This window comes from Pristiophorus japonicus, chromosome 14, assembly GCF_044704955.1.
Source record: "Pristiophorus japonicus isolate sPriJap1 chromosome 14, sPriJap1.hap1, whole genome shotgun sequence".
Classification (NCBI taxonomy): Eukaryota; Metazoa; Chordata; class Chondrichthyes; family Pristiophoridae; genus Pristiophorus; species Pristiophorus japonicus.
The window spans coordinates 24,411,985-24,427,093 of NC_091990.1; the positions used below are offsets into that span (position 1 = coordinate 24,411,985).

Consider the following 15,109-nt stretch of genomic DNA (forward strand, 5'->3'; position numbering starts at 1 on the left):
CGGAGATGGTGAAAGGTGCTATATAAATGCAAGTATTCTTTTACATAACATGAGTTTGGTGGGGTGGGGAAGGGCAGTAGGCGGCCAGTTCCAAGTGAGAATTGGCACACGACATAAAACTGGCCATAAATTGACAACCTCCTTCAGAGATCATGAAGATAGCTGGTGTGGGAACTGCAAAAGCTTCACACCGGAGATGCTGTTCAGTCATATGGGGTAGAAGGAATTGTAAATTCAGCTCTTTAAAAAAACAAGTCAGTTTACTTTCTCACAACCCTGCCCTGCGTTAATTTCTGAAGAGCACTAGTCACAGACAGAAATAGTCAACTGACACAGACTCTATAAAACCTAGCCCGCATGCACAAAGGTCATCATGGGTTCAGCCCTTTTGAGCTGACCTTTGCACTGATTTTCCTCTCATATATTCTGCCGTTAAATAACTGAAGTCGTTATTTGAGTCAATTAAAACCTCAAATTGTTTTTGGATTCTGTAGTGCTGTGGACCCAACTGACTGACGTTTAACCCTGCTTTCTGTTTCAGTTTGAATGTAGTGAAACTGAGGACAGTGGCTGGAGGGAGAAGGTGACTACATTACTGGAAGGGGCGAACACTGCAAATATCATGTATTAATTTCTGAGCTGAAAAAAGCCATAGTCATGACCGTGCCCTCTGGGAGTCACCACCTCGGACTACGAAATAGGCACCCTTTTTTCCCCCACTTATTCTCGGTCTGTAGTTTATTTATCCAGTTTCCTCCCCGTGTCCCACCGCTGAATGAACTGAATCTCGCTGGGGTACAGATGCACAGGGGAACAAGTGTACAGGGGTACAGGGGAACCAGTGTACGGGTACACAGGGGTACAGGTGCCCTTCAACATTTCGTTCACTGAGAGAGTTTGGACAACAACTTGTATTTATATAGCGCCTTTAACATAGTGAAAGCCTAAGGCACTTTATAGGAACGTTATGAAACAAAATTTGACACCGAGCCCCATAGGAGATATTAGGACAGGGAGCCAAAAGCTTGGTCAAAGAGGTAGATTTCAAGGAGTGTCTTAAAGGAAGTGAGAGGTGTAAAGAGGTGAAGAGGTGAAGAGGTGAAGAGGTTTCGGGACGGAATTCCAAAGCTTAGGCCTAGGCAGCTGAAGACATGGCCGCCAATGGTGAGGCGAAGGGAGTGGGGTATGCACAAGAGGCCAGAATTGGTAGATCGCAGAGTTCTCGGAGGGTTATAGCACTGGAAGAGGTTAAAGACAAAGGAAGGGGCAAGGTCCTCAGAGGGATTTGAAAACAAGGAGGAGAATTTTTAAATCGTGTCATTGCTGGACTGGCAGCCAATGTAGGTCAGCGAGCACAGGGTGAAGGGTGAAAGGGACTTGGTGTGAGTTAGGACACGGGCAGCAGTGATACGGACACTGAACATCAACTCATTTTTCAATTCTGGCAGGTGGGGCATTGTAACTGAGTGTATCCTCTCCTTAGCCAAAATCCACATGTGTGCATTGTCCAGCAGGATCACTGGACAGTGATCATGAGCTAGCACCTTGCTTGATTTCCCCCTCCCTAACCCGGGGCAAAATGCTAGTGACCCAATCAAACAGTCTGCTGTTGTTGAAAGGAACTGAGTCAATTTGTGATGACTGACAAGAGAGTAATTTACTGACAGAGAGTGAGCTTGTACATACTAACACCCCAGGGTTGGGAGAGAGGGGAGTGCGAGGACAAACTAATTTTTCAATTTGTGGCTGCAACACATATAGAAACCGGTTTAGCAGGGCTAACACTTGCTAAACCACATTTCAAGACAAAAGAGAATTGCTGCTCATTACTCAACCAGCAGCAACAAGGTGCCAGCTCCAAAAATGATATCATAGAGTGGAGGCTGGGACGGGATGGAGTCACTGCTCTCTGAGGTGTGATCAGCGAGCACAGGGCGAGGTATAACTGGCACATTAACGTCACTACAGAAAACCAAGCAGCAGGTTGTACATGGGGCATTTCAGATATAGCTTGTGTATACTGGACAGAGAGATATGCACTAACATAGACCACTAACGAGCACACACACTTGTACGCACTAAGACACACACACACAAACACTAAGCATTAAAGTCACTACAGAAAGCCCAGCAGCATGTTATACATGGGACATTTCAGATATAACTTGTGTATACTAGACAGACACACACACCCGAACAGACACTAACACACACACACTAACATACATACTAAGACATACACACACACACAAAGACACACACACATTAACATACACACTAACGCACACACACTAACATACACACAAACACCTAACCTACACACGCTCATCCTTCTTCACCCTCAGCCTCAATCACACTCACCTTTCCTCACCCTCACCCTCACCCAGTCACCCTCACCTTTTCCCTGCCTGTCTGAGTTTGAATGTTTTGGGATCAAAATTTCTGCCGACAAGTTTGAGAAGCGTTATTTTCGCAGCTAAAGGCCGAATCCTTTAAGAGGCTGCGGGAGGTGTGAGGACAGACAGCCCTGCCTTTAACAGTTTTAGAAACTGATTCTGTTCAATGTATGACCTATTCTTAAATAATGTCGGCTCAATGCCACCCACCTTCAGCACACCAAATGGGAATTGAGATATCACAATCACAACCCTGCTCAAAAATGCTGCAAATTCACCAGCAGAATGGAAATAAAGGGATTCTGGATATTTTATTCACAAAGTGCAGAAAGTTGAAGGAATAAAAGGAAAAGGGAGCCAGGGAGAGACACAAACTGGTCCAGTTCTGTAATTTTCATAAATGTCCCCCCTTCCCAACTGTTCTGTGAGCTACAGGCAGCTTCTGATCACATTAAAACACACACCTCCCTCCCAAAGTCTTTCAAGTGATTTAAAGGGACAGCGCAGGCTCCAGCTGCAGAGGAAAGTACAAGGGGGAAACTGTTTGAAGGTGTAAATCATTTCCTTTAAAGTAAGAGTTTAGCACTCTAGCCACACCTCTATTTAAAAGAAAAAAATATCACCCCGTCAAATCTCCCTCTTGCATCCTGCACTCACTGAACACCAGCTTTGGGTCACAGAAAAAAAAAAAGTTTAAACTCCTTGCAATCTCCCTGTGAAATCTGCATTTCATATTTTAGTTCCAAGCATTTATTTCCCTCTTGGTATGCAAGGGGATACAAACAGAGGATGAAGGCGAGGTCCAATCCTGGCTGTAGGACTCTGCCTTTTGACGGAGCCTCTCTTTACATGGAGTTCACATGGGATTCGGTGAGCACTGCCAGATTAAAGTGGAGTGGGGCATACCTGGTTGATTCCACCCTATCCCAGCTGCCCTGGCACCATTGCTGGAGGATCTCAAGAGGTCAGAATCATTGGGGTACTGTTGGATAAGGGGGGAGTTGGTGGGTGAGCAGGAGTGGGGGCATGTGTACCCCGAATTACACTGGGCATGGGTTACATTCCCTTCTCCCAACCCGCTTCCAACGCCTCAATACCTTCGGACGTGGGATCAGTCTCTGAAACGATTGGGTTAGACACCGGACAGAATTGGAAAGTGTCTGAATGGGACTGCTATATTACATCAATATTGACAGATCGTCACAATTAACAAACTGCCTCACTCTCAAATTGAACAACTCCGCACAACTCACACCAAGTGAGTTACAACTTATTTCACACACTGGCACACTCACACTAGTGCGATTTCCCTCTAGCCTGTCACAGTGATCCGTTTAAATACAAACATCTGAGCAGGTCCTGCCACACTCATTCTCTCTCCGCCCCCCCCCCCCCCCCGAGATATCTGGGAGCGGTCAGAATCGCATCAAACCCACTATCCGTCTTACTTGTTTTTTGGTTTCATTTTTATACTCGGCTGTGAATACATTCCAAAAATAAATAAACAAACACTGCGCAGGGTGCTGCGACAAGGCACAGTCTATAAAGATAAGCGTCAAGGAAACGGATTTGAGCCGGAGCGAAGAAAAGTCACGAGCAAGAATCAACAGTAGGTGAGGAGACGGCAATAGCAATCCCTGGGACTGGAGATGGAGAGAGAGGGTTTAACCCAAAGGGCACATTCCCCATTGCCTACCAGGGATCATGTTATGTGGGTGTGGGGGGGGGGGGGGGGAAATTGCATTAACTGGGGTGGTCAATAAACTTTGAGCAACAAAAAAAAATGCACTTCTTTTGACCACCGCGATCGCAAACTAGCCGATCTCCAACAATCAGTGTCTAACGGTGCGTGGGCAAATCATTCAGGTCTGACTTTATGGGACAGTTGTAGAACGCAAATCACTGACAGCCTGCAGGTTGCACGCAGTACACGGGGCAGAGAGAGAGAGAGAGAGAGAGGCGGGCGGGGAAGGGAATCATTCTTATTAAGTGTCACACTGGCACTCGAGCAAGTAGACAAGGAGCAGGAGCAAACTGCCCACCCCGCGACCAAGCAATGCACAAATCAATAAAAGGATTTGAGACTCACTGAGTTTTAACATCACCAGATCGCCGGTCGGAGGGTAATTCAATCTCTCGGCAAACTCCCGGCTATACCAGACCAGCAGCTCGTTGCTGGGAGGGATTGGCTTCACGGTGTAGAAGTAAATATCGGTACCATTCTGACAGGCGACCAGGTTCTGCTCCTCCGCCGAGTGTGCGGGGTTCACGTACCGCATCCAGTTACTTTTACACAGGTTGTACCCGTCCAGAAAATGATGGAGCCTCCCGGAGGAATAAACCTGGGGATGGAATGAAATTACATTTAAAAAAAAAGAATGGATTTTATTTGTAATTTATTTTTAAAAGGTAAACACCTGTGTTTCTGATTCATTTAAAAGAAACATATATTTGGATCAGTACAAAATAATGAAAGCAAGAAAGATTAAATAACCTGCTCCATGTAATCACAAGCCCAATTTACACTCCACTTAAGTCAGTGTTAGTCTGTGGAACAGAACCCAGGAGGACAACCCTTCACACCTCCTCTCGTCAGCAGCACTTTGCAGATTCTAATGAGACTAACACAATGTCATGATAAGTGAGCTATTTATAACAGCCATCAGATGGTAACAGTGAGCTCATTTGGTGACATCATGTTCTGAGGGTTGAATCTTTCTGTGCGTGTGTGTGTCTGCCTCTCTCGCTCTCCATGAGTTTATACAACCTTCCCCACGCCCTGAGGCATTTCTTATATCATTCCTGATACAAACAATTCCTGTATATTTTGCCAGAGAAAGTAAAAGGTTGCCAGAGCAGGAAGCAGAACTCACATTACAAGTGCTGCTGTAATTTATTTCTTTTGAATAAGGGGATGGCGTTGAGCCAGGGGATTTTGAACAAGGCACAGGAACCGACATGCAAATATTGATTGTATCTGTGGGAGCTGAGTGCTTTGTGCCAGATTTATACCAGAATCTCAAAACTCGCAGGAAGGAAGGCAAGACAACCCACTCCCTCCACGCTTTCTTGTCGATGCCTCTATTTCTTTTAACCATCTTGTGAGCTCCAGTGGGCAGTTCTGTGTCGGCAGAGGGCTCTGACATTGAACCAGGAGTGATTTCTACCTGCCCTCCTCTGTTCTTAATGCAGCAGAGCACGGTGTACGACCTCAACTCAGTCCTTTCTTATTCAAACTCTCCACATTGCTGCGAGCCGAAAGCGCCAACAGGTGTTTTCAAGATTTTCTCTCCCTAGCCCATAGGCACTGACTCTCACTGGGGTACAGTTCCAGGGACATTGACTCTCACTGGGGTACAGTTCCACAGGCACTGACTCTCACTGGGGTACAGTTCCACAGGCACTGACTCTCACTGGGGTACGATTCCACAGGCACTGACTCTCACTGGGGTACAGTTCCACAGACACTGACTCTCACTGGGGTACAGTTCCACAGACACTGACTCTCACTGGGGTACAGTTCCACAAACACTGACTCTCACTGGGGTACAGTTCCACAGACACTGACTCTCACTGGGGTACGATTTCACAGTCACTGACTCTCACTGGGGTACAGTTCCACAGGCACTGCCTCTCACTGGGGTACGGTTCCACAGGCACTGCCTCTCACTGGGGTACAGTTCCACAGGCACTGACTCTCACTGGGGTACAGTTCCACAGACACTGACTCTCACTGGGATACGATTCCACAGACACTGACTCTCACTGGGGTACGATTCCACAGGCACTGCCTCTCACTGGGGTACGGTTCCCCAGGCACTGACTCTCACTGGGGTACAGTTCCCCAGGCACTGACTCTCACTGGGGTACGGTTCCCCAGGCACTGACTCTCACTGGGGTACGGTTCCCCAGGCACTGACTCTCACTGGGGTACGGTTCCCCAGGCACTGACTCTCACTGGGGTACAGTACCACAGGCACTGCCTCTCACTGGGGTACAGTTCCACAGGCACTGCCTCACTGGGGTACGGTTCCCCAGGCACTGACTCTCACTGGGGTACAGTTCCCCAGGCACTGACTCTCACTGGGGTACGGTTCCCCAGGCACTGACTCTCACTGGGGTACAGTTCCACAGGCACTGCCTCTCACTGGGGTACAGTTCCACAGGCACTGACTCTCACTGGGGTATGATTCCCCAGGCACTGACTCTCACTGGGGTACAGTTCCCCAGGCACTGACTCTCACTGGGGTACGGTTCCCCAGGCACTGACTCTCACTGGGGTACAGTTCCACAGGCACTGCCTCTCACTGGGGTACAGTTCCACAGGCACTGACTCTCACTGGGGTACGATTCCACAGGCACTGACTCTCACTGGGGTACAGTTCCACAGACACTGCCTCTCACTGGGGTACAGTTCCCCAGGCACTGCCTCTCACTGGGGTACAGTTCCACAGGCACTGCCTCTCACTGGGGTACAGTTCCACAGGCACTGACTCTCACTGGGGTACAGTTCCACAGGCACTGACTCTCACTGGGGTACAGTTCCACAGGCACTGACTCTCACTGGGGTACGATTCCACAGGCACTGACTCTCACTGGGGTACGATTCCACAGGCACTGCCTCTCACTGGGGTACAGTTCCACAGGCACTGACTCTCACTGGGGTACAGTTCCACAGGCACTGACTCTCACTGGGGTACAGTTCCACAGGCACTGACTCTCACTGGGGTACGATTCCACAGGCACTGACTCTCACTGGGGTACAGTTCCACAGGCACTGACTCTCACTGGGGTACGATTCCACAGGCACTGCCTCTCACTGGGGTACAGTTCCCCAGGCACTGCCTCTCACTGGGGTACAGTTCCACAGGCACTGCCTCTCACTGGGGTACGTTTCCACAGGCACTGCCTCTCACTGGGGTACGGTTCCCCAGGCACTGCCTCTCACTGGGGTACAGTTCCACAGGCACTGCCTCTCACTGGGGTACAGTTCCACAGGCAATGATCCTCACTGCAACAAATATATAGCACCTTTAAAGTAGTAAAATGTCCCAGACACTTCATAGGAACGTTATCAGACAAAATTTGACACTGAGCCACATAAGGAGATATTTGGACAGAGGTAGATTTTAAGGAGCCACTTAAATAAGGAGAGAGAGATAGAGAGGGCAGAGAGGTTTAAGTAGGGAATTCCAAAGTTTAGGGCCCAGGCAGCTGAAGGCATGGCCACAAATGGTGGAGTGAGGAAAATTGGGGACGCGCAAGAGGCCAGAATTGGAGGAGCGCAGAGATCTCGGAGGGTTGTAGGACTGGAGGAGATTGGATACAATTCCACAGGTGCCATAAACTTGGAAGCTGAATGCTGGCAACATATTCGAGCACTGTGGATATCCCATCCTGTTCACACCCATATCCACACACACAGGCGGGTCACTGAGGTACAGTTTCACAAGCACACTGGGATATTGTTCCACAGGCACCGACTCTTACTGGGGTACAGTTCCACAGACACCGACTCTCACTGGGGTACAGTTCCACAGACGCCGATTCTCACTGGGGTACAGTTCCACAGACACCGATTCTCACTGGCGGGTCATAGAGGTGGATCAATCAATAACAATCAGGAGCAGGAACCATGTCTGATTTCCTCTCCCCTCCCCGCCAGAATAGGGGAACTGAGGCCAACTGGAACACCTGACTGAAATCAACCATTCCAGTCAGAGATTGAGCCTGGAGTCTTCAGGCCTATATGGCTCAATGCTACACAGGCCACTGCCTCTATTCTTAAAATATTTTGGCAGAAGGGTGAAGATTTAACTATCGGTGCTTGGGACAATTTCACATCCAGCTTCTCTCTCTCCCCTCCGCTGGTAGCCATGACCAATGTTTGAGCTTCCGGGGTTGGCCCTGCAAGGTTGTAGACCCTATTCTATGGCCCTTATTCCCGAGGAGCGTGAGATCAAGGAATTACCCCGATACACTTGATTTTAAAATGAGGAACTCCTACATCAATAACAAATACTGCAAACAACATCAACAAGCAGAGAATGGATAGCACAGAAGGTGAGGTGATGCCACATTGTATAATTTAGGATTGTACCAGGACCCTGGGAGCCAGTGACAATATGAGTGAGCATCCTCAGGGAACGCTGGGTCAGTCTGGAGAGAATCCCAATCCCAGGCAAATAAAACTCAAACTGATTGTATTATTGTATAAAGTTTCATATCGTCAAAGCAAAACCACAATTTGTTTCCCGATTTACTCCAAGGCAGTAATTTCATGATTATTCCTGACACAGACGTCACTGAAAATTTTGTGGGTTCAAAGTGTTCTTTTTCAGGTTTATCTTTAAGCGCTGTGTGTGCTTTGCACCGTCTATTTTCATCAACAGTGTATTTTGAAAGCTGGAAGAGGCGGAGAGAATCAAACACGTGCAGTCATTCTCTCAGCTGGGATTATTTTTAGTTTATTTTTAAAAAACTTATTTCCTTAAGAATATTCCGAGATTCTATTGTTGCCGTTAGTCTAAAGAGACCTGGAACCGGAATTATAGCCGACCAACACTCACCAGCTAGACTCAGCCATGAAGAATGGCCACTTAGGTGTGGGGTGTTGGAGGCGATCTTAAGGGCCTGCACCCGCCCCCCTCCCAAAAAAAAAATCAGAACCCCCGGGAAGAGGGAGGGGGAGAAAATGGGTGGGATTAAAAGGATAAGGAAGAAAAACTACAACACGGTAACTTTAACATAGATACCAACAAAGTTTCTTCGAGACCAAATCCTGAGTGCGTGGAAAGCCACGAATCTGGAAGGGACTGGCCCGGCACGTATACCCGCTTAACGGATCGTATCGAATTCCGCATGGCGCTATTAATCCACGGCTCCGTTAAGACAGAGAGCAATTCGATACGAGCGCTTTAAACAATTGTACAGTAACCAGTCATTTCTAGTGCTGGGTTTTCAGAGGGCAGGAGAGGACAGGCTCTCTCAGCATCGGTTAAAATCAGGAAGCCTCTTCATGTTGGGTCTCTTTTTAAATCAGACTCTGCCAACCTGGGGCGATTCAAGTAAAACCGGGGCCAGAAGTCAATAGATTCAACAACATAAACATGCAGAACCCGCTCAAAGAATCCGACTTGACCAAAATAAAACAAAGGGAAATGTCTCTCGGAAAATGTAATAAAGAGTTGAGGAATAAATTTCTAGGAATGTCATTCAAAAGCAGGCAGATAAATAGGTCCAAAGGAAATGGGGGAGGTGGTGGCAGAGTGGGTAGATGGGGGTTAAGACCTATCAAAATGAGAGGGGCGTGTTGGAACTTACTGTCTTTTTCCTTTAAAAAAATTATGAAAGAGGAAATGAAAAACAGAAAATTCGATACACAGGTAGAACTACCTTGGCATTAATCCCCGTACAGCCAGCAGAGGGCAGTGAGACCGAGCTGGATAATGACTCACATAATATAGAATCTTACAGCACAGGAGGCGGCCATTGGGCCCTTCAAGCTTGTGCCGGTTCTTTGAAAGAGCTGTCCAATTTAGTCTCATACCCCAGTTTTTTCTTCCATATGCCTGCAAATTAGTCCTCTTCAAGTACATTTCTAATTGCCTTTTGAAGGTTCCTATGGAACCCGATTCCACCACCATTTCAGGTAGTGCGTTCCAGATCATAACAACCCTCTATGTGAAAAGAATTCTCCTCATTTCCCTTCTAGTCCTTTTGTCAATTATATAATTCTTTCACCTCTGATTGCCGATGCACTTGCCAGAGGAAACTGTTTCTCCCGACTTGCTTTATCAAAACCCTGTATAATTTTGATTACCTCTATTAGGTCTCTCCTTAACCTTCTCTACTCCAAGCAGAACAATTTCATCTTTTCCAATCTCTCCACCGAAGGAACTGTTTTGATTGCCTTTCTGATGAATGGGTGATCAGTCCTAATTGATTTTGCCTGGCTTACTAAAGAGAAACTGACACTGAAATTGAGAACAAAACTTCCATTAAGTCAGACGCAAAAGGCAGCCAGTGATTGCGTGTGTGTCTGTTTATCTTCCTATCCTGCAGGATGCTGGCGATGTAGTGGGTGCAAGTTGTACAGTTCTTACTCTTTCAAGGTTAATGTACTGAAACCTTAAAATGTCCCTCCCCCACTCTTGTTTTAGTTTGTTGATCTCATTCAGCCGCCATCTCGCAAATCAAACACATGTTTAGCGAAGAGATACGTCATCAAGGTCCAGGTCGGTGATTGGAGCGTGGGCAGATACAGCAGGAGCGGGAGATCGGGGCCCAGGAGAGGCACGAGTTCGGGGCCAGAAGAGGCGAGGGCCTAGGGGCAGCACGGGCCAGCCCACACTGCGATATGTGTGCACACTAGGTCCGTGCAGCAGAGCTGGTCTCCAGTCATCTTGGATAACCCTTGCCACTGGACCAAGACCTCGCTCTGTCGAGCCCATGTGGTGGCTGGTGTGCAATGGTCACCACACGTTAAAAAAATCCACGCACAGGCATCTTCCACCCTTCAACATGTAGTTCAGGACCTGGAATATTAGGTCCTTCATTGAAACACCTGTGAACTCATCCTTCTTTGGTGTGAAAGCAAGTCATCCTCATTTTGAGGGACTGCCTATGATGATGATGTTGATGATGTACTAATCCCTGTTCCCGGGGAAACTCTTATTTCCCAAGTCATTGAGCTTGTGATCCGTTGCTAAATTGAACTCCCAGGTCTGTATGTGACTGTTGTTGCCAAACCCTCGTTATATATATATTTCCAGGAACAGTAAAAAGGCCATAAGGCTCAATAAGCTTCATAGATTAACCCCACCTTCCCCCATATCCCTTAATTCCACCTCCTCATATCCCATCTCTCCACCTCCTCCCATATCCCTCAATCCCACCTCCCCCCATATCCCTCAATCCCACCCCCCCCCCCACATATCCCTCAATCTCACCTTTTCAACAGATTCCTCAATTGCACCTCCTCACCTTCCCCCACACCCCTCTCTCCCTCGTCCCCACCTTAAAGCCCTTAAAGGGATCGGTGGATGCTGCCGTCAAAAAGGTAAGTTTAAAAAAATACTTACCTGAATGCGCAGGAGAGGTCCTCTGGGCTCCACCGCAGTGGTGAAGACCGTTTTCGGGCCCCTACCTCCTGATCACTTCTCCCCTCTCTTGGTCGCCACCCCCCCCAGCCCTCCCAGGGTCTACCTGCAAGCGATAGTGGTCGAAAACAGAAATCCTCTTCGCCGGGGAACTCATGTAGGTGAGGCCTGAGGCGCAATATCGGGTGTGTGTCAGACCTAATCATTGCGGGGCAGGCATCATTCCCTGCACCCACTCTGTGTTGGCAAGCTAATTTTCTAGCCCTATACAGCTGTATGTCACTGCTGATATTCGTGAGGTATTGAAAGGTTCAAGGTTGGCGCACTGATGCCCATTTGGGTGGGTGTCCATTGCAAGCTGATGAAACTTTTCCCAGTTGTCATGCCGATGCTTAATATCACACAGCGTGGGATGCATGGAAGTCGCTGGGTTCCTCCGCCCCTGCACCGAGCAGCATTGGCTGGAACGGAGCCAGAAGTGCCCTCCAGCAATAGGGTGAGGATGAAAAGCTCGCAATCCTGCCAGAGTGATAGCTGACAGCTCCCAGTGACTGGGCGCATGAAGTGCTGGAGGCTGTTGCTGTACGATTGTAGTTAGCATTATTAATGACCAGCTGGAATGAGCCAGCCTGCGACGAGAGCTTTGCCAACTGGGATGCTATTGCACTCAGCATCACAGAGGTGACAGAGTGTCCAATCCGCTCCATCCACCTTCTCGCCATATCCCCCAGCCCCCTCCTCTCTCCAGGAACAGGTCCAATTGGTTCTTGACCCGCATTTGCACTGGATGTCCTTCCCTGGTAACGAAATCCACAAATCACTGAGTGAAAAAGTCCCCCTGACTTTCCTTCTTACTTCTAACTTCCTCATTCTTAATCTGTGACCCTGGGGTTTGATCTTTCAGCATATTGTACAGCTGAAGACCAGCCTTGCCAAAACCCTCCATAACCACATAAACCTCAAGTAGCTCATCTCAAAATCACCTCCTTTCCAAAGAGATTAAGCTCAATTTCTTTAACCATTTTTCATAACGAAAAATGATCATCTTCATGGCTTCCCTCTGGACTGTCTCAAGGCCAATAGCCTTTGTCTACTGATCAGGTGACCGAAACTGATCACAATGCTCAAGATAGTCTCTGAACATTACCTTATACGGCAACAATACATCCCCATGTGCCCTGTCCATCTGCCAATATCTAATTTACTTAAGCAGTGTGCTGCCAGTTATCTGTACGGTGTCAACTGTAGCTCGGTGGGTATTACTCTTGCTTTTGAGTCATGAAGGCTGTTGTTTTGAATCCCACTCAAAGGACTTGAGCACATAATCCAGGCTGACTCACCCAGTTCAGCATTGAGAGAGTATTTCAATGTCAGAGGTGTTGTCTTTCGGATGGGACGTTAAAAAAAAAGACTTGCATTTATATGGCGCCTTTCATGACCACCAGACATCCCAAAGTGCTTTACAGCCAAGGAAGTACTTTTTTTTTTTTAAAGTGTAGTCACTGTTGTAAATGCAGCAGCCAATTTGCACATAGCAAGCTCCCACAAACAGCAATGTAATAATCTGTTTTAGTGATGTTGGTTGTGAAAGAAATATTGGCTAGGACACCCAAGAGAATTCCTCTGCTCTTCTTTGAAATAGTGCTGTGGGATATTTTACATCCACCTGAGACAGCAGACTCAGACTCGGTTTAACTTCTCATCTAAGAGACAGCACCTCCAACAGTGCAACACCCCCTCAGTACTACACTGGAGTATCAGGCTAGATTTTTGTGCTCAAGTCTCTGGAATGAGTCTTGAACCCACAACCTTCTGATTCAGAGGCGAAGGTGCTACCCTCTGAGCCATGCCTACCCTTTCAGGTGGATATAAAAGATCCACGGCACTATTTTGATTGAAAAGCAGGAGCATGCTCCTTGGTGTCCTGGCCAATATTTATCCCTCAGCCAACATCACTAAGACAGGTTATCTGGTCATTATGTCATTGTTGTTTGTGGGAGCATGCTGTGCACACATTGTCTGCCGCGTTTCCTACATTACAAGTGACTACACTTCAAAACACAATGAATTGGCTGTAAAGAACTTGGGGATGTACTGAGGATGTGAAAGGTGCTATATAAATACACGTCCTTTCCTTCCTTTCATACAGGTGAGAAGATAAGCTTTGACTTTAGGTATCTGGTCAGCTTCTGCTCATGGCCTTGGTTTACTTACCCTCCAGAAGTACTTTCTGTTTATGTTCTTTGGGACATTGTCTTTGGTGTAGATATCCCCAACCAATGGCCCGAAACGCGTCCCTTGGGGGATGTATTCCCTGCTAATTACTCCAAACACCTGTGGGTAGAAAGAGAAAGGCTTTGGTCAGAGATTTTGCGCTTGCCCAACTCCGTGAGCCCACTGCGTTGCTCACTTTACAGGTCCGACAGTCAATAGAGCAGAAAAAGAAAAATGCAGGTCATTCATCATCTGAAAGAAAGTAAAGGAGATTAATATCACACTGTCCAGTCAGTGTCAGCTGTGGCTCAGTGGGTAACACTCTCACCTCTGAGTCAGAAGGTTGTGGGTTCGAGTCCCACTCCAGAGACTTGAACACAGAAATCTAGTGCAGTAGAGGTAGAGGTAGAGGTAGAGCTGAGCTGTCAGAGACATTAAAGTGAGGCACCAGGTTTCCCACCTTACAATAGTGACCACACTTCAAAAGTACTTCATTGGTTGTAAAGCACTTTGGGACGTCCTGAGGTCATGAAAGGTGCTATATAAAAGAAAGTCTTTTTTTTTTAAATGGACAGCTCCACAGATACATGAATCCCTTTTCAGATCTAGAGATGTGAGCTCGGTGTGCATTTGAACGAGAAGGAAAGCCTGAAGTCTGATCCCTGGCCTGTGCTGAGTCTGCTACTCTGAGCAGGGTTGATGCTGGGGGTGCTCGAATTGGCCCAGTGCCTCTCGAGGAGTGGATCATAAGAAGACTTGGAACCAACTGAGCTGAGTTCAATCTATACTGGACAAAGCAATCCTCTTACTAGGAGCTTGCTGTGCACAATCTCATGCATAATTCCTTCTTTCTTATTTTATATTCCTCCAAAAAGCCCCCTCGAGAATATTTCCCTTCAATACTGAAAGACACTAGTTGAACAAATCAATCCTCAGCTTTTCCCTCGGACACCAGGGATCAACTTTTCATTTTTGCCAAAGCTCGGATGGTGCCCTTACATAGCGGCTACCAAGGTCAACATGTGGGAAATTGACTGCTTACGATATTTCTTTCCCTTTAAATAAAAATATATTGGAAATTAGTCATTACGTGTGCAGAATAGCAGAGTTTGATTGTTAGTAGTACACTAACATCTGAAAATGATGCAACTTCCTGTTTTATTATTTTCATTTCTGTCTCCTTTCACTTGGCATAATAATTTTCTAGACTTAAGGTGAACTGCTGAATTTTCACAGGTAACTGATTTTTATTCCCTGTCTAACATCCAACAGTTGCGTGTCTCTTTCTCACTGTTGTGGTTCCTTGGTTTAGAGGGTAGGACTCCCACCACTGGCTCAAGTGGTTAGGAACGGGAGGAGACCATCCAGCCCCTTGTGCCTGCTCTGCCATTCAATTAG

The 15,109-nt window shown here is 47.2% G+C and overlaps 1 protein-coding gene across 1 annotated transcript in view; it reads right to left on the reverse strand.

Moving 5' to 3' along the window:
• LOC139279783 (PR domain zinc finger protein 1-like) overlaps nucleotides 1-15,109 on the reverse strand; it is a 58,026-nt gene that overhangs the window by 15,139 nt on the left and 27,778 nt on the right. Inside the window, exons 2-3 of the mRNA XM_070898994.1 lie at nucleotides 13,712-13,831; nucleotides 4,486-4,738 (exon numbers count right to left, since the gene is read on the reverse strand). Of these exons, the coding sequence (XP_070755095.1) occupies nucleotides 4,486-4,738; nucleotides 13,712-13,831 (373 nt within the window). The remainder of the gene's footprint in view (nucleotides 1-4,485; nucleotides 4,739-13,711; nucleotides 13,832-15,109) is intronic.